Below are 26725 nucleotides of genomic sequence, written 5' to 3'. Positions count from 1 at the left end.
ACAGAGCCCCACCTGGGAGCCCTCACAGCACATGGCTGCTCTCTAATGAAACTGCTCTTAACTTCAGCTTGGAGCCCATCAGTGGCACCTGGATTTCACAGCCCTCCTGAGACCTGCACTGTGACTGGCACCATTTGCTTATTTTAAGGAAGCTCAATCAGCATCTTCTTAGCACTACAAGGCAGATGCCACAACACAAAGCAAGTCTTCTGCTAGTGTCACCCCTTGGGCAGCAAGGCCCAGAGCAAGCTGGGTGGAACAAGCCAGCAGCCTGCATAGCTCAGAGAATCCAAGGATTACTGCTTCCTCACAGCAGAGTTCAACCTGCTCTAAAAGGACTCCAGAAGTGTTTAAAGCTTTGACTTGCAGCCCATTAAATCACAGCTGAGCCTTGCCAAGCAGAGAGTATGAAGCAAGCAAGCAAGCCCATGATACTGTCAGCAAGCATTTCCTAGCAGTTCCTTACCTGGCCACCACCCCAAGCACATTGTTGTCATCCCCTCCTCGCATGGCTAAGGGATGTGAGCAGCTCAGGACAACCCCTGCAAAGCCCTCTGACTCCAGCCACTGTGCCTCAGACAAATGGGATCACCTCAAGAGGCTTCTGCACTGAGCTAAGACATTGGAAAGCCACAGTCCTACAGGTTTGGTGCAGCAGAGCCTCTCCCTGGGTTAGAGAGCAGCCTCCAGGACCACACTGCTCCCTTGTTGGGGCTGCTCTCCTCTCCCATGGCCAGGATGTGTCCCCTGAAAGGCCCTTGGTTGTCTCTCAGAACCAAGTCAGGCACAGACAGCAGCACACCCAGCAGACCTCACCTCTCCCCCAGCAGAACTGGAGTTCAGACTCACCTTGCCTTCTGAGGATCCCTCAAGCAGCTGTGAAGAGCCTCATGCCTCTTGCCTTCCACGTCAGCTCCTTTCACAACCCCTTCAGAGGTGGTTCAGGGCAGGCTGCTGGTGCTGCCCTTGCACACAGCTGGCTGAGATCAGGCTCTCATCCAGCCTTTAAAGCCTGCAGGGCCCAGCTTACCCAAACCACACAGGGGAGTGTGCCCTGGCCCCTGCCTCTCCTCTTGTACACAGGCTGCACAGGCTGTGCTGTGCAAGGCCCACACTTGTTTCTTCAGGGGGTTGCTGCACAAAAAGGAGCTGTGAGCTCTGCAAGCAAATGTAACCCAGCTGGGAATCTGCTGCAGGCTAAGGCTTTGTGCTCCAGGTGTCTGTGGTGTGAAGCATCAGCAGAGTGCACCAGGGGAGTGAGGTCTGGACAAGGATATTCTGTGGCAAAGGTTTGCCCTGGTTTTGAAGCCTCTGGAGCCTGCCAGGCACCAGACCTGGAGTACTGCAGTCTCAAAAGCTCCAGCTCCAGCCTGGTGTGCATTTATTGCCAGGCAGGCAGTAGCAGAGCTGGGGAGTCAGTGGCTCTCTTGCTCAGCTGGCCCCTGAGCTCAAAGGGAAGGTCACCAAGATGTCAGAGGGGTAGTTCTGATTTTCTGACCACCTTAACACACAGCTTTCCACCAAAGCCAAGCAGCAGCTCCAGGTCAGCAGGCAGCAGTGCCAGAGCACAACCAAAGCTGCTCCCCCAGCACCTGTCAATCCTGCTGCCCTGCTGGAGAAGGAGGGAATGCAAACTCCTGAGCTATGGGGATGCTGAGCTCCTCAGTGGGTGTGAATGCAGAGCAGCCTCTGCTGCAGCTGCACAAGCAGCAGGGCTAAGGACTGCCTCCCAGAAGAGGAGAGTTCATTGCATGCTCTGCAAGGACCAGCTCCTGGGGCTGAAGTGCCAGCAGGGTGAGTGCTCCCTGAGGGGGCAGCCAGCGAGCTCCCTCCTGCTGCAGGGGAGGGGCAGCGCTGGACAGGAGCTGCATGGCTCAAGCTGTGCTGCAGTGCTAAAGCCACACTCCAGAGCCTGAAGTTTCTCTCTCCTCTGTTGTCCAAATTCCTTTTTAATAAAGACAGCCACATCAGGATGCAGGAAAGGTTACAGTCCTTGAAGGCTGCTCAGGCCCTCTGCTGACAGCCCAGAGTGCTGGTCAGTGCCTTGCTCAAGCTCTGCAGTCACACTCCATCACAGAACTCCTCACAGGCCATCCCTGGCAGTGTCACTGTGCTCCCACAGTGCAGACTGTAAAAATGCCTCCAAGGCTTTTCCTTCCCTCCAGCTCTCTCCCCCCAGGTGAAGCATTTTGGTTTAGAGCAGAACAGTACAGACCCATCACTTGCTAATTCAAGTTCACTGACTGCCTTCAAAGGCCTTTCTTCCTCTTCTGCTTTACATCTTTAGTCTTCTTAAACTTCTTCTGTGGCTTGGCTCCTCTTGCTGCTTCCAATTTTCTCTTCTCACTGGGAAAGAGGAACAAAATAGCTGTTAAAGGCACACTGGATTCCCCTACAGCTGGGAAGGTTTTGTTGTGAGAGGGTCTGCATAGAAACATGGCTGGGAGAAGCACTTCCAGTACTTGGGTCACTGCAACTGGTGGTGCAGACAGCAAGAGCATGACCTAGATTTCTTGTGTCTTCAGCTTCTCTAACCCACTTTGAATCCCTTGGTTTTTAGCTCTTGCCATTGCTCTCCAAGACTTGAAGCTGTGTGTCCTGAAGGCAATTCATAAAAGGGCATCTGGAATTTAGGGCACCTAGGAAAATATTACCCCTGACAGATGGAAGGACAGGATCTTCTCCCTGCACTAGAGCAACCATGGCAGAGCTCTGATCTCCATCAGCACTCACAAGACTCTCTCATCCCTGTAAGGCTTCTGGAAACTCACAGCTTCCAGCATTCATGACAGCCCCACCAATGGACAAGGGGTGGAAGAGAGATCATGGAATTGCTTCAGCTGCCAGGCACCTCAGGAAGGCAAGCAGGCAAGTCTCAACTATAAATCCCCCAGGAAAAGATGAGGAAAGACTCCATGCTGGGCAAGGCAGAAGAAAGAAGATGGGTGAAAAGGAACTGCAGAAATGCAGGCTCAGAGTTTTGCAGGCTCCAGGCCACATTTGAAGGAATTGCTCCTCCCTGGATCTGCTCTGCCTGCAATGGGACTGCCACAAGCTCCCAGCCACTGTGAGCTCCCCCAGCAAGTGAGACAGCTCTGTGGAAGGAGCTCCTCCTTCACAAGTGGCTCAGGGAGGACCAGTGCCACTTTCTGTGCACAACCAGGATCAAGCCTCATCCATGCCAACAGACAAGTTGAGTTCCACACAGGCTGTCAGAGCCACTCAGAACTCACAGCAGCAGCCTCACCCTTGCAGGAGCCCCAGGAGCACCCAGCAGAGCTCTCAGCTCCTCACAGCCTGCTTCCTCTGGGCAAACTGAGAATCTACTGAGGCCACTAAGTTAATTTTATCTGCACTCAGTTCTTGGGAGGAAAAAGCCCCAAACCATGAGAATGAAGCTCTCAGGAAAGAGCAGAGAGAGCTCTGTGCAGTGTTTAACCTTTTCAAGCTGACGACGGAGGCGTTCTGCCCTGCTTTGCTCAGCACCGCGTCCCACTCCTCATCGTCGCCCCGGATGATGTACCTGAGAGAAGGGGGGAAAGGAACATCCAGGTGAAGTTGCTAGCACCAAGGGGAAAATAAAGCAGGTGATCAGATTGTCTCTCCAAACAAAGGCACTGGCTGGGCACCCAACCAGACCAGCGCTTGGAGCGGCACAGGGATCCAGAGTTTGTCACGGCTCCGCCAGCAGACTCAGCCCAAGCGAGGTCAATAGCAACCAACAGCTGTCCCCACCCCAAACTGGGCAGTGTCAAAGGAAGTGCTCCCAGGAAACAGCACAGAACTGTTCCATGAAAGCCTCTCACCAGGAGGGCAGAGTGCTGAGGGGAGCACCTCTGTCATGGGAGCAAAACATGAGGCCACACAAGAGGCGAAGCGGCAGCGCTGCAGACCGCTTCACCCGCTCCGCTTCTGACACACAGACCTTGAATCACTGCAGCTTTAAGCCTGATGGCCACAAGCAGATCCACAGTCACTACACAGATTTCTTTATCAAAGCTGGAGGGCTCTTTTTAATTCTTCCCCCTCCCCAAAACCCCAGGCTGGTTGGTTGTGGTGGTGAAGGAAGAGGATGCAAGAAGCCAAGGCTTGCGCTGGGAAGTCAGCTACATCAGCAGCTGCCGGGGGACCTGGGACGGGGCAGCTCTGCAGCAGCCCAGGGAAAGCTGAAGACCTGCAGCTCTCTTTTGAAAAGGGGAATTAAGACAACAATTGCTATTCAAATAAGCTCATGTTCTAAGCCTCTTGGCTGGGTGTTCAAGTACCCTGGAAATTACATGGCAATTTAACTAGGCAAAGCAGCCATGCAGCTAAGTCTGAGTGGCTGCTCTCCATCTCCAGCTCTCAGCACTCAGGATGGCCTTGCCTTTGTTCAGACAAGGCTGAGCTGCACTGCACAAAGCCCTTTCAAATCAAACCACTCTCCCTCTTCCCCAAGTTTTCTATAACCTGCATTGAAAAGTGTTCAGAAGAGATTTCTCTCTCCCTCTCTCTCTCCTCATGGACAAGGACATAAATCTATTCCTGGGGGAAAAAAGCCCAAAAGGGAACATGTTCCAAGAAGGCAGCTGTGTAACACTCTCAGTGCTAAGAACTGGAAGGCAACTGCCACACAGCTCTGGTAGTCTTCCCAATGTGACTGACTTGCAAGTCTCATCCAGACACAGCCAGCTGTGCCCTTCCTGCAGACAACTGAAGAGTCAAAGCAGCTTTTAGTCCTTCTCTCAGATTTAGCAGAGATTAAACCAGAGCCATCCCAGACTCTTCTGGGATGTCAGCAGAGTGAGCAGGGTTTGTAAGACAACAAAAGGGAAGAGTCAGTGGCATGTAGAACTGATCCAGAGAGAGAGAGACATCTGCTGACACTTCAAGTTAACTGCTCCAACTCAGTGTCCAGCTCCACAGCAGGGAAAAGGCCTCTGTGCATTCATGAAAGGCTCTCCTTGGTGGCTCTTCTCCTGCTGTCTGGGGGGACTGATACTGGGGTTTTGTTAAAGCAGAGAACAATTCAATCAGCCAGGTACCATTTTCACTGGAGCTGCACACAGAGCTAAGCCAGACAGCAAACAACAGGACCTGAGTGTCCTGGTTTAAGACAACTAATGATGACCTCTAGAAGCAAGGGAAACTCAGTTTGCAACCAGGCAGCTTGCTTTGTTACTCCATACTACAGAACTCCCATGTGTACAACAGCCAGGAGCAGAACTGACACAGGAGAGATGCTAAGAACTTCCCATTTAGGTGACAAAAGAACTCAGCACTGGCAGAGAGCTGAGGGTGGATCCAGCATTCCCCTCATCAGCACATCTTCTGTTTGCAGCGCTGGAACAATGAGCCAGCCCTCACAATTCAGCTGGTACAGCTCCACACAGCCAGCTGCACATCAGCTGTCAGCTGCCAGCTCACAGGCTTGTGCTTTCTGTTCAAAACACCCAGCAGAAAAAGGGAAGGCAGCAAGTTCAGCCCTGGGCCTGTGACACCTCTCAGGCACTGCCCTCAGTCCTGGGGTGAATGGCCTTGAAGAGCAGAGGTTACTCAATTCCTCCTGGAAGCAATGCTCTGAGTGTGAGGCAAAGCAGCCTCCAGCAGAGCCAGCCCCACAGGTTACTGCCTGGCTGGCAGGCACACAGTGCCCCCAGTTCTCCTTCCTGCTGCAGCAGCACAGGCTCAGCTCACCTGGCCACTGCTGACAGCACCCATGGCTACTCCTCATGCTCTGCTGGCTGGAGGCTGTGGTACTGCCATGGCAGCCTTGTGCCCAGGCCTCAGCAGGACGTGCTAGTGACCTGGCATCCCAACAGCCACCAGGGGACAGCTGCCTTTGAGGCCCAAACAGACAAATTCTTACTGTGTGAGGTCCATGCCCTTCAGCTTCCCCACTTCCTCCTTGTGCTTTTCTTGGAATTCCTTAGCAGCTTCTTCCTGCAACAGGACAGAAGAAGAGATGCATCAAGTTCCCAGTGCAGCAGTGAGCAACACCTTTCCCCCTGAACTCCCTGAGCCAAAAGCCAGATGGTCCTGAGAGGCTTCTGCCTTCTGAACAGCTGCAGTTTCATGTTTGCATACTTGCAGTGCAGAACTCCAGGAACACCTCAGCAGATCCTGCAGCCAGCCTGTGCTGCAGATGAACAAAGGATGGCTACAAGCATGCAAAGCTGTCAGGGTTTAACCACCATCAAGTGACAGATGTGATGTGGAATCCTTTTCATTAAGGAAATGCTCAGACTGCAAGGGAACACTCAGATTAAATTTAGACTGTAGCATGTAGATGACACTCAGGGGAGCCCCCACGAAGCCTTCACACATGTGTCAAGAAGAAAGTTCATCCTTACCAAATCATCACTTAAAGATTTCAGTGTTGGCTCCATGACAATATCCTTTGTTGCCACCATCTGCTCCTCCACAGCTTTTTCCTGGACTGCATTGAACAACTGCAAAAGAAGGAAGAAATCACAGACCTCAGAAAGGGAAATCCAGGTCCAAAGCTTTCCAATTATTTCACTGGACTCCAAATCTACCTCTAAAAGAGACTGGGAAGTTTACTTCCCAGAGGTGAGATGGCACCAATGCTGAACAGCCATAACCCAGGGGCTGAGGCTCAGCTGGCAGCACGGGCTGTGCCCTCAGCATTTTGGTCAGGGACACCTCGAGCACTCTCCCCACAGCAATCAGTGCCACAGACACCTGCTGTTCCCACTGGGATTCTCCCATCTTACAAAGAACTTCACAGTCAGTGACTGGGGACACAGACAGTTCTGACTGAGCCTTCCCTTGGTGCCAGGCTGGAATGGCACTGTGGTGCAACAGGCCCCAGGCAAGGCTCTCAGGGTGCTCTCTCTCACCTGCACTACTTTGCGGATGATCCTGTTGAAGAGACCCATCAGCTGGCTGCTGGGGAGCTCCACCTCCTTTTCCAGCTGCTCCAGAGACTTGTGCTGGAGGCCAATCCCTAGGAAAAGAGCCTAAGGACATGCCATGGGTTGCAGTTCCAGAGGCTTTCCCAGCAAATACACACAGCACCCTCTGCACTCCCTACACTCCTCTGCCACAACCCAGAGCCCAGGGGCAGGGGCACAGCCCAGAGTGGTCAGCAGGAGCCCAGGGGCACAGGCACAGCCCAGAGGGGGTCAGCAGGAGCCCAGGGGCACAGGCACAGCCCAGAGGGGGTCAGCAGGAGCCCAGGGGCAGGGGCACAGCCCAGAGTGGGTCAGCAGGAGCCCAGGGGCACAGGCACAGCCCAGAGTGGTCAGCAGGAGCCCAGGGGCAGGGGCACAGCCCAGAGGGGGTCAGCAGGAGCCCAGGGGCAGGGGCACAGCCCAGAGGGGGTCAGCAGGAGCCCAGGGGCAGGGGCACAGCCCAGAGTGGTCAGCAGGAGCCCAGGGGCAGGGGCACAGCCCAGAGGGGGTCAGCAGGAGCCCAGGGGCAGGGGCACAGCCCAGAGGGGGTCAGCAGGAGCCCAGGGGCAGGGGCACAGCCCAGAGTGGTCAGCAGGAGCCAGCTGGCACTCCACACTCAGCACAGGTCAGCATTTGTAGGTCATGGTCCAAAAGATTGTGAGGGAGTTTTAAGCCACTGTTCATACAATCACAGAATGGTTTTGGTCAGAAGGGACCTTAAAGGTCATCGACTTCCAACTCCCTCCCATGGGCAGGGACACCTCCCACTACACCAGGTTACTCAAGGCCTCCTCCAGCCTGGCTCTGAGCACTTCCAGGGTTGAAGCCTCCAAACCTTCTCTGGGCAACCTGTTCCAGTGGCTCAGCACCCAACCTTCCCATCCTATTGCACATGCATGGCATGCTTCACCAAACACACGTGGAGTATGATCCCTGGATACCTTTGATTCAAAGCAAACACTACAGGTGGAAGAGCTCCACAAGGAGGGGAAATGAGGAAGAGGAGCCCAGAGGAAGCAAGTAACTGAAGTCCTCTTCTCAAGCTGAGCTGAAGCAGGAAGCAGGAAGCTCTTCCTAGCCCTCGCAGCAGGAGCTGATGAGGCTCCTCCCAGCCATACCTACCGACTGTGCAGCAGAGAGAGAGACATCTCCCAGCTGGTGCAGAAAGAACATCCTGGCCAGGGTGGGCACCATGTCCATGATGAGGTGGTAGTCCACCATGTTGCGAGAGTACATCTCCAGCCTCTTCAGGTCATAGGGGATGAAGAGCGACTCCAGCTCGGCACGGCTGAGGGCTGGGGGGCAGCACCAAGGCAAAGGCGTCAGGGCTGCTCCCCAGGGCTCTCCAGGACCTCAGCATTTACCAGGTTCCTCCTCTTAGCAGTGAAGAAAAGCCAAGTGCCACTCCCTAGGCTCACCTCCCAGCACCCTTCAGAAGCCAGCACACCAGGTACAACCCACCAGGTACAACCCACCAGGTACAACCCACCAGGTACAGCCCACCAGGTACAACCCACCAGGTACAACCCACCAGGTACAGCCCACCAGGTACAGCCCACCAGGTACAACCCACCAGGTACAGCCCTGCTGCTCAGCCTTGGCTGTCCAAAGCCTTTTCAGACAGACTTCCAGCCACACCCAAAGCAATGCAACTGCCAAAGCAGAGCAGTGCCACCCATGTGAAGGTGCCAGAGACTGAAAGCAGTGAGGCTGAGAAACACTGCCCAGGCTTTATCTGTTTCACTGGCTTTTGCTAGAGAGCTTTGCTCCCTTGGAGCAGCAGCCAGAACTCTCCCACCAAGACAGGTGCTCAAACCCCACAGGACACCACTCACCTCTCAGGAGGTCTCCCCTCTGGCAGGCACGGTGAGAAAGCAGCAGTCTGCTTTCAAGCCAGAAGTGCCTGTTGCAACTGTCTGTCCTGGCCCTCCTGCTCACACTTCCTGTGTGCTTCCCCCACCAAGTGCTGGAGTGAGCCCAAGAACATGCAGCTGAACTAAAGGCTCTCTCCTTGACAGACATCATGCTCCAGTTCCCAGATTTCTGAGGACAACCTCCTTCCTCAGGTCCTAAGCAAGCAGCTCTGTGTACTGACCCCTTGCTGTCTGAGGCTTCCCTTTTAACTCCAGGCTGGATTTGGCAGTTGTCAGGACCCAGCCAAGTCCTGTCAAGCATTTCCCTGTTACAGTCAGAGCCCCTCTAATTTTGGGTTACTTCAATCAAAATAGCAAGGGAAAGAGATGAACCCAGCAGACCCCCACTCCTACCTGTTTCCAGTGGCAGAAGTCCCTGCAGCTTTCCCCCAGAGACACACAGGGATGTTTGTGGCTAACAGGGGCAGACCAGGCTGTAAGCTACCTGACCCAGAGAGACTCCTGGCACTTCCCAAGGGCAGCATCCCATGCTCGTGCCTGAGAACCCTGCTAAACCTGCAGGCAGGACTTTGAACTGCAATGTGCCTGAAGGCTGTGGGCCAGGACACTCACCTGGCTGTGGCTGCTGCTTGATGTTTTTGTTCTGTAGAATATTGAGGGCCAGGGAAGGAGAGAAGGTGCTGAACTGGTAGGAGAGCAGAGACAGGAAGCGCCGCCTGAAGTCTGTGGGGCGAGATGGCAAAGCAAACCTCTCCTGGGGACAGCTGCAACAAATGGCCCAGAAGGCTCTTCTAGCACCAGGGCAATGGAAGTTACCTTTCCAGAAGGCAGTAAGCCAAGGCTCCTGCTCGGTGTCCTCCTCATTCAGCATCTTCAGCATGATGCAGGAGTGCTCCCCAGTCAGGTCGTTCTAACAAGCAAGAAATATTTCCCATCATCATCATCAACCTTCTGCACTCTGCTCAGCTGAAGAAGGCAAAGGTCTTCTGCATCAACAACCCAGGCAGTGACTGCCACTGCTCCCCACTCCCTAAGGTAACCTTCCAGCACTTGCCAGATCCCAGTGCTGAGGGATCTTGCCTTCTTGAGGGAAGCAGCAGCCACTGGCACTGCACATTCCAGGGGCAGCTCAAGAGACAGAAGAAACAAGAGCCAAGTGCAGTGCCATGGGACAGCTCATTCTCCCCAGAGTCCTGCAACTGCCAGTGCCACTCCCTGTGAGCAGTCAGGGGCAGCAGCTGAAGGGCCACTGTGCATCTCATTAACAGCCCTCAGCAGCAGCACCTTTGTGCTCATCTCTACAGAGCAGGCTTACAAAAGCACACTTACAGCCCCAAAGCTTTACTCCTTCACTGTAGACCACAACCAAGCCCCCAGTGTAGCCTCAGAAACCCTTCCTGTCCCAGTCACACCTCCCAGGAGCTAATGGAGATGCCCAGTGCTTGCCTCCAGGAACTCTGCTACTTACTGCTGTCTGCCTCAGATAAACAGGCACGAACCCAGCACGCTTCCAAAACCTGGGGACATGGAGAAGACAAAAGGCACTGAGGAGTGTGGAGCTGTTGGTGCTACAGTAATACTTGTGCTTAAATGCCATCTACCTCCTGCACAAGAACTGGTGAAAAGGAAGCAGAAGTCTGGAAGAGACACCCAGCAACTGCTGGAAAGGAGCACTGACAGAAGAGAGCACTCAGGGTCAGCCCCAGCAAGAAAAGATCTTACAGGAGGAGTGGGCAGGAAGCTGCTCCAGTTCTAGGAACCAAGTGAAGCATGCAGAGATGAAGAGAACACCCAGGGGACAAGCCATCTGTTTTCATGCTGCATTAGTTGCATGTTTGGTATCATGAGAATGTTTTATACAGCTGCACTCTGCACTGGCTGTAAGCAGCAAATGGAACCATGCCTTACTTGAGCAATCTCGGGGTCAGGCCATAGGACACCCCCAAATAGTCCAGGCTTTCAGCTTGCCTCTCACTCAGCTTGAGGAGCAAGGGAGGCAAGTCCTTCCGAGGGGTCACCACCTCTTCTAACAAGCCAACACTCTGGAAGAGAGAGTGGGGATGGCTGAGCAGCAGCCCTCAGAGGGCTGAAAACGAAGCCTCTTCTGTCTAAGGAGGATGACAGCAATTTCCTCCTCACAGAGCAAAACCATTGGTGAGAGGTACAGGGCAAAACAAACCCAGAGCACACAGCAAATGCCCTGAGCTCCATACCTCACTGCTCACACTTGCAATTTCCTTTGGCTTCTCAGTTGTTTTCTCATCCAGACACGGGAATTTGCCTTCGTAGTACATCTGCAGCAAGGCCAGAGCCCTGCTGCCATAGCCCATCTGTGGAACAGGAAGGCACTGTCAGCAAAGGGGTCAGTCTGATTTTCAACAAGCTTTCTCCCCTCACAAACCCATTAGCAATCACAGGGCAGAGGTCACTCCCTCCCTGAGAAGATTTCCTTTCCCTGCTCACAGCAGCTCCCCAGAGCAGGACACCACAGAGCCTGGCTGACCCAAACCACAGAGTGCCCAGCTGGCACCTGAGGACTGAGTAGTCATTCTTGGTACTTAACTCTGGCATGGAAATTGGTGATCCCAACAAATATTGACTGGATAGTGCTGCTGGCATGCTCCAGTGCTGCCTGGTGACAGAGGGCCTGGCTTGCCTCTCCCCCAGAGGAAAGCAATGGCCCCAGCCTGCTGCGGCAGCCCCTGCGCAGGGCCTGACCTCATTAGCTATGCAGCCAGCACTGCCTCAGTCCCCAAGCTCCAAATGCTGAAAGCTGGAGCATCTGAAACCATTGCCCTCTTGAATTCTGCCTGCAGGTCCTTTCTCATGGGGCCACTGCTGGCTGCTCAGAGCAGGCAGGTTCCAGGCGACCTTACCCCCTGATAGTCCGGGTGAACGGCAATGCGAACGACGCGCCCGCCGGACAGGCCCCCGAAGTCTGGATCCTGGAACTGTGCAAGAGACAGAGGTCAGCTTGAAGCACACAGATGGCTGCTCTGGAGACAAAAAACAGTGCTGAAACATATCCTGGGTGTGAGGACCTAGATTAGCGTGGTCAGTTTGGGGCCTTTCACTACAAGGACACGGAGGTGCCGGAGTGCGTCCAAAGGAGAGCAACTAAGCTGGTGAAGGGTCCTGAACACAAGCCCTGTGAGGAATGCCTGAGGGCCCTGGGTCTGCTGGCCTTCAGAAGAGGAGGCTGAGGGCAGACCTCATTGCCCTCAACAATTACCTCAAAGGAGGCTGGAGCCAGATGGGAGTTGGTCTCTTCTCGCATGCAACAAGTGACAGGACAAGAGGAACGGCCTCAGCTTGTGCCAGGCAAGGTTCAGGTTGGATACCAGGACAATTCTTTTCCCAGAGAAGGTTGTGAGGCATTGGAACAGGCTGCCCAGGGAGGTGGTGGAGTCACCATCCCTGAAGGGTTTCAAAGATGCATGGCTGTGGTGCTGAGGGACATGGCTTAGTGGAGGTGTCCTAGCAGTAGCGCTGGGATTGAGGGCGTGAGGCAAGCAGCTGGACTGGATGATCTCAAAGGCCTCTCCCACCCTCCACAGCTCTGTGGCTCTACACAGCTGGATCATTTACCTGCTCTGAAATGGTCCAGGGGATAAGATCACCAGAAGCTTTCTTCCCCCTAGACAGGCTGTTCATGATGGACTGACGAGAGATCTCTCCCTCCAGGCAGACCTGCCAGAAAAGGCAACAGACCACGAGTGGAGCAAAGGCTTCCCCAAGAGCACACTGGGTACCCCTGCTGCAGCAGCAGCACCACACCACGCTGCAAGGGAAGCCTGAAGGCAGCACAGAAAGTACTCTCTGCATTTTCTGCACTCCATCAACAGCAAACACTGAAGCTTCTCCCACCAGCTCTGCTCTTTAAATGCCAGACAGCTCTCACCTAAACAGGGCTGCTCCTGTCAAGGGGCAGCAGGAGTGTCAAACAGAGAGCTAAGGATCTGTGCTCTTCAGGAAGGAAGCAGAGAGCCAGGCAGCCAACAGCCAAGGACTGAAACAGTTCTACACTCTCCAGCAGGTACCTCTGAGGAGTCTGCACTTCTGCAGTTGCAAATGGAAGCATTACCTGCACCACAGCAAGCACTTCTGGCAGTGAGTTCTGGGTAGGTGGGACAGGTGGCAAAAGGCAGAAGAGGTGATGGGCAGGTGCATCAGAGAGCATCTGGAGGTCATTGGGAGAGTTCTGGGGGGTAAAAACACAGCAGAAATTTGAAGATGTAGTCTGTGAGAAGAGCTTCAAAGTGCAGTGTGATGACAGTGGCTGACTTGTACATACCCCTCCAGGGCCAGAGCTCAGGGCTGAGAAACCTGGAACTCATTCTGCTGATGGCTGAAGCCCACAGGCCAGCTCAGGGCTGTCACCCTGCCAGACAGCAGCTTTTTCTTGCTCTAATATGGATGGCACTGAACTCCCTGGCCTTACACAGCTACTTACCCCTTACCCTGCCAAACCTCAGCCAAGTGGAACAGCACTTCAGTACTGACTTCACCACTCACATTCAGCCACCCATGAGATCTTGAGAAGCCTTGAGATGGAGTCTTACTCTTTTCAGTAGTACAAGGGTACTCTTTTGGCTAACCTGAGATTAGGATCCACTCACTGGAGAGCTGCACTGACACTGCTCTGACAAGCTTGCAGGTTCATCTCTAGGATGCACTCACTGGAGAGCTGCACTGACACTGCTCTGACAAGCTTGCAGGTTCACCTAGGATGCACTCACTGGAGAGCTGCACTGACACTGCTCTGACAAGCTTGCAGGTTCACCTAGGATGCACTCACTGGAGAGCTGCACTGACACTGCTCTGACAAGCTTGCAGGTTCATCTCTAGGATGCACTCACTGGAGGGCTGCACTGACACTGCTCTGACAAGCTTGCAGGTTCATCTCTAGGATGCACTCACTGGAGGGCTGCACTGACACTGCTCTGACAAGCTTGCAGGTTCATCTAGGATGCACTCACTGGAGAGCTGCACTGACACTGCTCTGACAAGCTTGCAGGTTCATCTCTAGGATGCACTCACTGGGGGGCTGCACTGACACTGCTCTGACAAGCTTGCAGGTTCATCTAGGATGCACTCACTGGGGGGCTGCACTGACACTGCTCTGACAAGCTTGCAGGTTCATCTCTAGGATGCACTCACTGGAGGGCTGCACTGACACTGCTCTGACAAGCTTGCAGGTTCACCTAGGATGCACTCACTGGAGAGCTGCACTGACACTGCTCTGACAAGCTTGCAGGTTCACCTAGGATGCACTCACTGGAGGGCTGCACTGACACTGCTCTGACAAGCTTGCAGGTTCATCTCTAGGATGCACTCACTGGGGGGCTGCACTGACACTGCTCTGACAAGCTTGCAGGTTCATCTCTAGGATGCACTCACTGGAGGGCTGCACTGACACTGCTCTGACAAGCTTGCAGGTTCACCTAGGATGCACTCACTGGAGGGCTGCACTGACACTGCTCTGACAAGCTTGCAGGTTCATCTAGGATGCACTCACTGGAGGGCTGCACTGACACTGCTCTGACAAGCTTGCAGGTTCATCTCTAGGATGCACTCACTGGGGGGCTGCACTGACACTGCTCTGACAAGCTTGCAGGTTCATCTCTAGGATGCACTCACTGGAGGGCTGCACTGACACTGCTCTGACAAGCTTGCAGGTTCATCTCTAGGATGCACTCACTGGAGGGCTGCACTGACACTGCTCTGACAAGCTTGCAGGTTCATCTCTAGGATGCACTCACTGGGGGGCTGCACTGACACTGCTCTGACAAGCTTGCAGGTTCACCTAGGATGCACTCACTGGAGAGCTGCACTGACACTGCTCTGACAAGCTTGCAGGTTCACCTAGGATGCACTCACTGGGGGGCTGCACTGACACTGCTCTGACAAGCTTGCAGGTTCACCTAGGATGCACTCACTGGGGGGCTGCACTGACACTGCTCTGACAAGCTTGCAGGTTCACCTAGGATGCACTCACTGGAGAGCTGCACTGACACTTCTCTGACAAGCTTGCAGGTTCATCTCTAGGATGCACTCACTGGGGGGCTGCACTGACACTGCTCTGACAAGCTTGCAGGTTCACCTAGGATGCACTCACTGGAGAGCTGCACTGACACTGCTCTGACAAGCTTGCAGGTTCACCTAGGATGCACTCACTGGAGAGCTGCACTGACACTTCTCTGACAAGCTTGCAGGTTCATCTCTAGGATGCACTCACTGGGGGGCTGCACTGACACTGCTCTGACAAGCTTGCAGGTTCACCTAGGATGCACTCACTGGAGAGCTGCACTGACACTGCTCTGACAAGCTTGCAGGTTCATCTCTAGGATGCACTCACTGGGGGGCTGCACTGACACTGCTCTGACAAGCTTGCAGGTTCACCTAGGATGCACTCACTGGAGAGCTGCACTGACACTGCTCTGACAAGCTTGCAGGTTCATCTAGGATGCACTCACTGGGGGGCTGCACTGACACTGCTCTGACAAGCTTGCAGGTTCATCTCTAGGATGCACTCACTGGGGGGCTGCACTGACACTGCTCTGACAAGCTTGCAGGTTCATCTCTAGGATGCACTCACTGGAGAGCTGCACTGACACTGCTCTGACAAGCTTGCAGGTTCATCTCTAGGATGCACTCACTGGAGGGCTGCACTGACACTGCTCTGACAAGCTTGCAGGTTCATCTCTAGGATGCACTCACTGGGGGGCTGCACTGACACTGCTCTGACAAGCTTGCAGGTTCATCTCTAGGATGCACTCACTGGAGAGCTGCACTGACACTGCTCTGACAAGCTTGCAGGTTCATCTAGGATGCACTCACTGGAGGGCTGCACTGACACTGCTCTGACAAGCTTGCAGGTTCATCTCTAGGATGCACTCACTGGAGGGCTGCACTGACACTGCTCTGACAAGCTTGCAGGTTCATCTCTAGGATGCACTCACTGGAGGGCTGCACTGACACTGCTCTGACAAGCTTGCAGGTTCACCTAGGATGCACTCACTGGAGAGCTGCACTGACACTGCTCTGACAAGCTTGCAGGTTCACCTAGGATGCACTCACTGGGGGGCTGCACTGACACTGCTCTGACAAGCTTGCAGGTTCATCTCTAGGATGCACTCACTGGGGGGCTGCACTGACACTGCTCTGACAAGCTTGCAGGTTCACCTAGGATGCACTCACTGGAGAGCTGCACTGACACTTCTCTGACAAGCTTGCAGGTTCATCTCTAGGATGCACTCACTGGGGGGCTGCACTGACACTGCTCTGACAAGCTTGCAGGTTCACCTAGGATGCACTCACTGGAGAGCTGCACTGACACTGCTCTGACAAGCTTGCAGGTTCACCTAGGATGCACTCACTGGAGAGCTGCACTGACACTGCTCTGACAAGCTTGCAGGTTCATCTCTAGGATGCACTCACTGGGGGGCTGCACTGACACTGCTCTGACAAGCTTGCAGGTTCATCTAGGATGCACTCACTGGGGGGCTGCACTGACACTGCTCTGACAAGCTTGCAGGTTCATCTAGGATGCACTCACTGGAGAGCTGCACTGACACTGCTCTGACAAGCTTGCAGGTTCACCTAGGATTTAGCCTTCATAATTACTCCAGGCAAAAGAGCTGCAGATATTCATCCAGCACCAAGGCAGAGATCTTCTTGGAGAAAGGAAAACATGGACCAGCATACAAGAAGCAGCAACTGAAGCTGTTCAGGCATTTCAGTTAGGCCAACAGACCTGTACAAGCCCTGCTCCCTCCATAAAGTGCCTAGCTGAAATGTTGCTAGGAGCACTAGCTTTACCTTGTAGTGTGAAGCCACATAGAGGGCCATCAGCCTCTGCAGAAACACTTCTGATGCTCTGTGGTAGCAGAACAGTGTGTCTCTGTTTACATAGTACCTACCCACAGAGGTTAAGGAAACAGCCTGCTTGGAAACCAGGAAAAAGTCCTTCTTGGTTGAGGAGTAAGACTTTTACCAGAGCTCTGGGCTGCATGCTGGCTTCTGCTCCCAGGCTCTGCAGCATGAGTGACCTGGAGCAGCATTCACAGCTTTCATGACTCCATCTGCAAAGCTAACCTCCAGCAAGGACTTTGCTTCAACCAGCCCTTCCTTAGGGCTGTCTGTGCAGTAGCAGTCCTGCTAACACAAAGCACCAGCCTCACCAGGCAGTGGTCAGAGCTCCTCAGAGACTTTTGCCCATAGAGCAGGTGCTGAGGCTCTCATGCTAGCTGGAGAACCTCACTACTAAGGGAAGTGGAAAAGCCTCCTCCACCCAAAGCAAGGTATTTTGATCAGAGCACCACATGAGTAAGGATACAGGTCACAAGTCTCAGGCAGTGGGCAGCCAGAGATGATTCTGGTGATGTTGAGACAGTCCAGACACAGCAGGTCATTCAACCACTTCTCAACTGGGTCACCAGGGGCATATCTGATGGACTCGTGGAGGGAGACTTCATGCAGTGTACGAGCTGCAGATTGCAGAGGAGAACATCAGGTGTTGGAAGCCACAGCTAGCAAGGTATCCAGCAGGATCAGTGTCCTGAAGGCAGCTCCCAAGAGATTAGAAAATGATGGCTCCTATGGGTTTCATCCCTTCAGAGCCTCTGAAAACCCTGAGTCAAAACCAGAGAATTCCTTCATTTCCCCACCCCAGTACCCTCCCACAGGTTCAAAGCACAGGTGGGATAGCCCCAGGGCTGGCCAGCCAGCAGCACCACAGATCCTGGCTGCACACCACAGGCCAGCATGCAGTGGAGTACCTGAGGCAAGTTTAGCTGTAGCTGTGGATTTGTTCTCTGCTGTCAGGGTGAGTTGGGTTTGGGCACTCTGCTGCCGGAGCTGCTGAATGAGCTTCAGGGAGAGCGAGCGACCGGTGCCCTCGTACCTGGGAAGCAGGGGACAAAAGGTCTGCAGCCAACCACCAAGAGCAGCCCTGAGTCATGGGGAAGCTCCAGCACAGAGCCAGGCTGCCATCCAGAGCTCTGTGGCCATTGTGAGGGCCCCAGCCCTGTGTGAGAAGGGCTGCCTTTGGATGCTCTTGCCCATGTAGGGCAGGGCAGCCTACACTGGCACTTTCTCAGCCTCACCATCCTGGAAGGAAGACATTCTTCCCTCTCTCCTAACAGAGAGCAGGATCCTTGCTCCTTGTAGCAGGACAGAGGAGGTGCAAGTCAAACACTTAATCCCCAGTGGAACCAAAGCAAGAAGTCCAAGTACTGAGCCTTGGTTATTTTAAGGAGCAGTTCCATGACAGATCAAGGGTTAGCACAGCCTGATGTAACAGTGTGCAGTAAACACACTGCTGGAGATAGGAGACAGTCCTCTGGCACTGCACACCTGCCTGCCCAGGCAGACAGATGCTGCTCAAGCCTTACCCATTGATTGTAGAAGCCATGAAGACAAGGTAAGGGCCAAGCAGGTTTTTCACCAAGGGCAGAGGAATGGCAGCAGCTTCATCAATCACAAGGAGCTCAGCTTGACCCAGCTTCACAGCGTCAGCAGGGTGTATGTACTGCAAGGCATGAGAGAGGGCAGTGTCACTGGCAGCAGCAGCTCCTCAGGAGGTGCCAGAGCTGGAGCCCTGAGGAGCTGTCTGCTGTGCCTGCTCTCCATGGCCATCGAGCCAGGGACTGAGAGATGAAGACAGCTGGGAGAGGGTTGATGCTACCCAACAAGGACTGGGTCATGCCAGCCTGCTCTGCCTACTTCCACACAAATCTCTCTGCAGAGACTGTGAAAAGGAAGACAAAGTAACCACTAGCAACATTTGCTCTTCCTTCTCTCTTTCTTCCCTCTCCCTTGGCTCTTGTTTCAAGAAAGAGCTGACAAGCAACTACCAAGGCAGCTTTAGTAAAGTGAAGTTATTCACAGCAAGCAAGAAGGTGTCTTGTGAAAGCCAGCAGGAGCAGAGGTCTGCCTGCCTAACAGCAAACAGTTACAGATCACTTCAGATGAGCAGGCTTCACAGGACAGCAGCTGTGGGAGCACCAACAACCAGGAGCAGGAAGAAGGGCAAGAGTGCAGAGGTTACCTGAATGGTCTGTCTGTGCTCCTTGAACACATTCACTCTGACCACAGCCTTGTTGAACTCTGGATTCAAGGACTGAACAATCTCATAGTCCAGATGCTCCTGACAAAAGATTGTACAAGAGTGTGAGCAAGCTGAGATGGAAGGAAGTAGCAGCAGCACCCAAAGCAGCTCACCAAGGGCACACTGTCACTTCAGCTCCCACCCAACACCTCACCCCACACAGCCTTCAGAGGCCTCAGAACTCAGAACTTAGTTACTTGTATGAAGAGCTACTTCACAAACTGCTTCACCCCACTTAGAGAGGGACACAGCTGTGGCATCACTCATTTCTGCAGCACAGCACTGAGAGGGCTGGCAGCTAACAGGAGTCAACACAAATCACAGGGGAGCTGCAAACCCCCTCCTGACAGTACTGTCAGACCCTTTGCTCTCCTTACCTGATACTGCAGTGCATCAAAGCCTTTAAATATGAACTCAAAGAGAGTGTGAAGGTTGTCAGGGCTTGGAGATGTGACAAAGATATTGGAGTAACTGCACAGAAAAATAAAGCAGGAGTGTAACTCTAAGACACTTCACACACACACAGAGTATTTCCTTTACATGAGGGCCTCATTTCACCTCCTACACTCAGCAGATTCCTTCAGACATCCCAATTTCACAGTCACAGAGTGGTTTGGCTTGGAGGGGACCTTAAGGATCAGTCACCTGGGGTAACTTGTGCCTGTTTATGCTGAACTTTAAAGACTGAGCTTTTCTTACTACTGTAAACCAAAACCCCTGAGTATCAGCACAGGCAGCAGCCAAAGGAAGCAAGAGCAAACAGGAGGGATGTAGGGGTGGAAACTACAAGTGTGTTCAGCTTCTGTCAGCATCTTTGCTAGCTCAGGGATGCAAATAGAACCTGGGAGACTGGAGGGGTTCACTCACCCAAAAGCCACTGCTCCAGCTATGGCCAGTCCCAAGGCAGCAGATTTACCACGGCCCCTGGCTGCTGTCAGTGCCACAGTGCTCCTCAAGGTCTTCTCAGAAATGGCTTCAATGAATTTCAGAACTGCTTTGGCCTGATGATCAGGGAAAAACCACACATGAACTGTGTTTAAATTCAGCATTACTTACTTTTAGCACTAGCATCTGTCTTCCTCCCTAGAACAGGAAGGAGAGAAGCAGAAGGTGGGGGAGAGGAACATTAAAGCCCAGACAGATGTGCCAGATGTGGTCACCCTGAGCCACTGAATTCTTGATGTTATCCCAGTCAGAACAGGCAAATCATCAGCACACCTCCATGCCACTGCCCACAGAGTGCACTCAGCAAGGCAGGAAGCAGCACACTGCTCTCCAAGGAGTGTGCCACACCTGGGCAGTCAGATCTACTATAAAAGGGATTCAGCACTGCAGAGCTCTGGGAGCCTCCAGGCTGAGCTTCTCAGTGCATACTCAGAACCCAGGGAAGACAGTTGCAGCAGGGCCTGCATTTGCACTGGCCAGGGGCTCTCAAACTGGAGTCAAAGCAGTGTAAGGCAGGCAGCAAGAGGAGCATGTTCAAAGAGTCTTTTCAGCTGCCACTCAGAACTAACCTGAACAGGTTCTGTCTCCTGCTGAGCTCAGGCCCTGAGAGCACATCCTCTTTTTAAACCCAGGCTTCTCCTCCCAGAAGCTCCCTGCCTCCATTCTAGTCCTGCCACTTACTTGAACCTCAAGAAGTAAACCACTGACACTGAGCTACCATGGCCAAACCCACCTGCCAAGGAAATCCTCCAAGGCTGCAGCCACCACTGCTCACACCCAGCTTTGAGGACATCAAGCTGAGACACAAACATCAGTACCCACAGTGACCCATCCAGCACAGAGCACCTCAGACTTCACCACCACACCAACCTGATCCAGGGTTTTACATCCATCCACCAAAACTCCTACAGGCTGGGTATCCTGCAGGCTCTCCTTCAGCTCCTTCAGCTCCAAGTCCTGGGGCCGCAGGCTGTCCTCCTGCAAGCACAGGAGGTGCCAGAAGGGGGTAAGTAAAGGACACCTTGGCACCTCACAAGGCTAAGCAGCAATACAGGAAAATCAATGCAGGCAAAACCACCAAACTGTGAGAGAAAAAAACCCAGGGAAGGGGAGGCCAAAAGGCAGGGAAGGGGAGGCCAAAAGGCAGGGAAGGGGAGGCCAAAAGGCAGGGAAGGGGAGGCCAAAAGGCAGGGAAGGGGAGGCCAAAAGGCAGGGAAGGGGAGGCCAAGACAGCTTCCCACACTTCACCCAGAGGCAGGTACTGTGTCTGCAGAACACTCTGGCTCCTCTCTTCAGGAGCATTATTTGACATAAATCAGAGTGAAGGGAAAGCTCTCAGCCTTTTAAGATCTGTAACACACTGTGGGGCCAGCAGAGGCCACTTTCTCCCAGGGGCAAGGGGCTGCTGCTGCTTACTGACCTGTGACTGTGGTGGAACAGGGGTGATGTTTGCAACGTGGCTGGAGATGGGCAAAATATTCAGCTGATCATCTATCACGATGCAATTCTTGCATGAGGCCAGGGACAGGATGAACCTGAGCAGCAAAGCAAAGGAGCTCAGTAGGAACACCAGCACCACCCCTACGTTTTGGGGGTTCATTTAAACTCCTACTTACAGCTACTTACAGCTGAGTTATGACATCCTCACACACTGGCAGAGTATCTCTCACCAGAGCTAGGCCTTGCTCCCTGGGTAAGAGCTGCTTGCTTGATACAACAAGCAGGGAAACACCTGCAGGAGCCTCCACACCAGGGAGTTTCATGTTTTACAGTGCAAGAATCTGAGCCTGGCTGTACCTAGAGCATTTGTTTCTATGGAAGAGAAGGCTGAGGGGAGACCTCATTGCCCTCTACAACTACCTCAAAGGAGGCTGGAGCCAGGTGGGGGCTGGTCTCTTAACAAGTGACAGGATGAGGAAATGGCCTCAAATTGTGCCAGGGGAGGTTCAAGTTGGGTATCAGGAAAAGTGTCTTCCCAGAAAGGGAACAGGCTGCCCAGGGAGGTGGTGGAGTCACCACCCCTGGAGGGGGTTAAAAGTTGTGTGGATGTGGTGCTGAGGGACATGGCTTAGTGGCAGTGGCTCAGCAGCAGTGGTGGGACTGTGAGCTCTGCTGAGCAGGTGATCTCAAAGGTCTCCTCCAAGAGGACTTCAAGAATGGAACTCAGAACACTTCCAAACTGGGATCTGTTTGTCCCTTGTACCATACACCAACATTTTGCATACAAATTCCTCCAGCAACAAACTCTGTTCAGTCCCAGGACAGAATGTGTGAACTCCACTGAAGCAGCCAAGCCCCACTCCAATGCAAAGCTCTGGGATGATTTCCTACGGGATGAATCCAAGAGGCTGCTCCAGATGCCTGGGGACAGAGCCTTTAATCACCTACCTCTCGTTAAACCGCCCCACCACGTCCTGGTGCGCCTCCGTCCTGTACCGAGAGTGGACATCCTGAAGCAAAACAGGAGAAGCCACTCTGGAGAGTCAGCAGCAGTCACTGTTCACAAGGTTGGCACTTGGAGGACAACCCAGTTTCTTTTCCACTCTTCCTTTCCCTTTCCATCCACTCCAAATCCCAGAGAGTGTGGATCCCCTGCTCGCTGTGGAGCACCCTCAGTTTCCAAAGGCTTGTTACCAAATGGACTTTCCTCACCACCCCTTCTCCCAGGGCTCTTATTCCTGCCTGCCTGACAGGTCCCTTCTGTCAGGTACTGAACACCTCAAACACCTCAGAGATGCTAAGGAAAATTGGTCTATCACTTTGATTTGCCCACTGCCATTGCTACTAACAGAAACACTTCCTGCTCTAGGTTGAGTACTCCCAAGGTGAGCAGCTCACATCTAGGACTGGAGTTGCAGAGCTGGTCTAGAAGCAGGTCACAAAGTACTCAACAGGCTCATTTTTCACTTCCATTTCCTGTAACGTGGGCAGATACCCCAAATACTTCCCAAAACTCTTGTGAAAGCAGCCAGTTACACCTGTGACTGGGAGGTGTTGCCTCCTTACCACCCAGCAGCATTCCCAGAGACAGGGGCTGGCAGAACTGCCTAGGCATAAGGCACTCAATGACAGAGGAATGAAGGAGGAGGAAGGACGACAGAAGGAAGAGCATGGCCCATAAAAGTTATGCTGAACATACCATGGTCATTGTGTAGAGCTGCTTCAGGGAGTTCATGGTCCTGAGGAGAATCACCACAATTCCTCCCCCTTCCACTGTTTCCACAGTTCTAGCGAGCAGGTTTGGAGTCAAGGCTTCAAAATCCTAGGGAATAAACAGAACTCCCAGGTTGCCCAGGGCTCATCAACACATCAGCACCTCCTAAAAGGAACTGAAAGCCTAAAGCCCTGAGAAGGTTTAGCTCAGAGTTCACACTGCTACCGACCAACATCCCATTAAAATCCTGCCTGCAAGGCTGCTTCCCCCTCACAGAGCTTGTAAAGGACGAGCTAAACCGACATGAGCAACAAAACCTGTTCCTGCAGCACTGGAGCTGAAAGCAGATCCCAGCACAGCGATCTGTTACAGCCCAAGGTCTCCCTCCTCACCTGGAGCACACACATGCCAAAGGTGTTACCCAGGATCTTGTGGGTCTCGTTGTAGTAGCAGTAGCGGATGTTGGTGGCGGCGATGAACAGCTCGAAGGGGTCGTCCTCCCTCAGGCTTAGAGTGCCGCTTTTAATCTTCTTCTGCAGCTGCCTCATTCGCTTCTTGCGGTGGCTGGAGAGCAGAACAGCACTGAAGGTCCCTTGGGGAAAGGCTTGGAGCAGTGTGCATTCAGGTCTCCCCTCAAATCTAACTAGAGGCCAGAGAGCAGCCTCCAAGGGGAAGGACGTGGATCAAGGACGCTGCTGTCACGGCATGCTCCCACCTGCCCTCAGGCCAGAGGTGCACACAACCAACTGGCTTTGCAAACCACCTGGCTGGAATCACAGAAGCCTTGAGCTGAAGGAAAGTTTTGGTCTTTTGAGGTTAAACAGGTGAGATTGGTTCAGAACAAAACAGCTACAGAAATGAACCAGAAGTTCCTAGTGCTGATGCCAAGCCTATCACAGAGAGCAAAGCTGAGCTCTGCAGGAGCAGACTTCCTACAGCTCCTCCAGGAAAGAATTTTGTTTCTCCTGGCAACCCAATCACTCAACCTGTGCTCATCAGACCAGTCACAGAGCTTCTGCCTCGCACAGAGCAGCCACCACAGCACAAAACACAAGAGGTATCTCACCTGCTAAAGCCCAGCTCCTTTTTGTAACACCACAGGACAGAGGGTCTGGCCTTTACAGTTGCTTTAGACAGCATGTGATGAAGTATAACCACCTGCCAAAACACAGACACCACCATCAGCTGTGCTCTAAGCCAAGGCTGGTTAGAACCACAGAATCGTTCTGCTTGGAAGAGACTTTTAAGATCATAGAGCCCAGCCCACCAACCAGCACTGCCAGGTCACCACTAAACCATGTCCCTCAGCACCACATCTCCACGGCTTTGGAACCCCTCCAGGGATGGGAACTCCACCACTGCTCCGGGTGGCCAGTTCCAGGTCTTGACAACCCTCCCAGCGCAGCCGTTTTTCATCACGTCCAACCTAAACCTCCCCTAGGGCAACCTGGCACCGCTCCCTGTTGTGCTGTTGCTTGTTTCTTGGGAGCAGAGACCGACCCCCGCCTGGCTCCAGCCTCCTTGCCGGGAGGTGCAGAGAGCCAGAGGATCTCCGCTCAGCCTCCTCCTCCCCAGGCTGGACATCCCTCAGCTGCTCCCCTCCAGACGTGTTCTCCACACCCTTCACCCGCTCCGCCACCCACCTTCGGCCTGTTTGCAAACCCCATTTGCCTGCGCTCGCTTTCGTCGCCTGCCTCGGAGGCTCTCACGCCGCAGGTGCTGCAGGGCAGAGCCTGTGGAGCCCCTTGGCCCGAGGCAGCCATGGCTCTGCCTCACCCTGCGCTGCGGGGAACGCCGCTACCGGCCAGCACCGACCGGGATCAGCACACCCCCCCGCCCCGCGCGCAGGCCCTGCCCGCAGCCAGAGGATTACCTGGTCCTTGCCGCGGTCACCCACCACCACGAAGAGGGTGCGCTGCCGCTCCGCCACCCCGTTCTCGATCAGCACTCGAATGCGGTTGTCTATTTTCCGGCGCTGCATGGCTGCGGGACGCTCGGAGCCTTCTTCCCCCGCAGCCCGAGTCCCGAGTCCCGGCTCAGTGAGGCCCGAGTCCCGGCTCAGCGAGTCCCGAGGCCCGAGGCCCGAGTCCCGGCTCAGTGAGGCCCGGGTCCCGAGTCCCGGCTCAGTCCCTCCCGGCCCTGCGGCGGCAGCTCCGGCGGCGCGCGGCTCAAACCGCGTGGGAACGGCGCGGCCCAGGCCGCGTGCGCCGCGCCCCGGGAAGGACCCCGCGGCTGCCCGCGGCGTTCGCCTGCGCAGTGCAGGTCTGGGAAGCGCTTAGCCTGCTCTGCTCGTGGGAAATCGCGATGGAGCCGGGGGAGCAATGGTCAGAGCCTCGACCGTGCACTCGTTACTGCACAGGCCGAGCTCTGTCGGGCCGTCCCTGACGGGCGGCTGTCAGTCACTCCGCAGCGGCTCCCGGAGGGAGGACTCTGACGGAGCTGAGGTTGTGTGCAAAGGGGGAGCGCAGGCAGGCGGCTGGCAGCAGCGCGCTCAGGCTCGGCCGTGCCTCACTGCGGGGGGAGAAGGCAGAGAGAAGGCTCTTACAGACCGGCCTGAGACTGGCCAGAGAACGTGGCACCAGCAGCAAGAACTGAGCTTTAGATCTATTGCTTTGAGAGCAAGCGAAGAGAATTATTTAAGGAGGAGGACTCTCCACCCCCGAGAAACACAGCACTCTTGGAAGCTACTTTTAGAACCATCAGTGCAATCCTCAATTATGTATCACACCCCTTCCCCCCAAAAAAAAAGAGCTGGCATGTGGAAGTAGCTCAGACGCCCCCGGAGATGCAGTCCCGTCCAAAGACAGGGCCAGGACTTTCCCCAGGGATTCTGTTCCTTTAGTTCAGGGACTTTGGTGTAACTGAGTGTAAAAAGGGCATGAACCACATTTCAATGCAACGGCAACATTGATTTTATTCATTAAAAAACCTTTGTTCTACACAAACCTTGCTTGCAACCAAGCCCCAGCCCTGTTGGGAGTGAACACCGTGCCTCTGCAGCTCCCTCTGAGCCACTCTGTCAGCGGGTGTCCCTGGGCAGGGGATGTGGATTCACAATATGCTCATAGAAACAAGACGGTAGGAAGCAAACAGAGCACCTACCCTGAAAAGCAACACTCTCTAGGACTCTCTGTTATCTGGTACTAAATGGTGTGCTCCCAAGCAAGGTTAGGAAACCAGTGACTTGCAGCATTGAAACGCTGCTGCTTGCTAGAAACACAGCCGGGGGGGGGAGGTCTTCCATACAAAATCCCAAGCTGCACACCTGTGGAGCTGCCACAAGAACAACAATTTATTAGTCTGTCTGCCACCTTCCAGCAAGAGTTCTCAAACACTAAATTCATTCTCCTCTCAGCAGAAGTATTCCTAACCACCTAAAAGCTTAACATTAACCTTTCAATACCCAAGTTGAGCCAAGCTCTTTGCATAGATATATTTATTCTTCGCTTTTAATGCTGCCAAAGTGTTGAACATTTGAAGGAGGTAACTGAAGCAGGGAACATGGTAGCAAACAGATGTTTAATAGCACTGGATGTAGTTTGGGATGATAAAACACACACTACCACCACCACCCCACCCCCAAGCTTAGGTTTTAAAACAGAGCAAAAATATGAAACTGAGGAATGAATGATCATGAATGCTGCAGACCAGTGTTGCTTGGAGGAGGTGAATCCAAGGAGAGCCCAGTTACTGAGACAAACAAAAACCCCCAGCAATGCAACAGAGACTCAGCAAGACAATTCCT

At 53.8% G+C, this 26725-nt stretch overlaps 1 protein-coding gene across 1 annotated transcript; it reads right to left on the bottom strand.

Annotated features, from left to right (window-relative positions):
• Positions 1–1926: 1926 nt before the first annotated feature.
• NAT10 (N-acetyltransferase 10) lies at positions 1927–25161 on the bottom strand. Its single transcript, XM_068148445.1, has 28 exons — positions 24854–25161; positions 24047–24138; positions 23373–23544; positions 22966–23088; positions 22215–22276; positions 21247–21361; positions 20697–20804; positions 19749–19882; positions 19259–19352; positions 18822–18920; positions 18166–18302; positions 17551–17675; positions 17109–17259; positions 16592–16688; positions 12855–12971; positions 12359–12460; positions 11647–11721; positions 10984–11100; positions 10679–10812; positions 10239–10287; positions 9587–9680; positions 9383–9493; positions 8019–8191; positions 6843–6962; positions 6333–6431; positions 5849–5922; positions 3440–3523; positions 1927–2346 (listed from the first exon to the last, which is right to left on the bottom strand). The coding sequence occupies exons 1-28, from the start codon at positions 24959–24961 to the stop codon at positions 2250–2252; spliced, it is 3063 nt and encodes a 1020-aa protein (XP_068004546.1). The 5' UTR covers positions 24962–25161; the 3' UTR covers positions 1927–2249.
• Positions 25162–26725: the final 1564 nt, after the last annotated feature.

This window comes from Melanerpes formicivorus, unplaced genomic scaffold (assembly GCF_026170545.1).
Source record: "Melanerpes formicivorus ecotype bairdi unplaced genomic scaffold, bMelFor1.0.p_v2 SCAF_16, whole genome shotgun sequence".
In the NCBI taxonomy this organism is placed as follows: Eukaryota; Metazoa; Chordata; class Aves; order Piciformes; family Picidae; genus Melanerpes; species Melanerpes formicivorus.
This window is presented reverse-complemented; position numbering and strand designations above follow the sequence as displayed.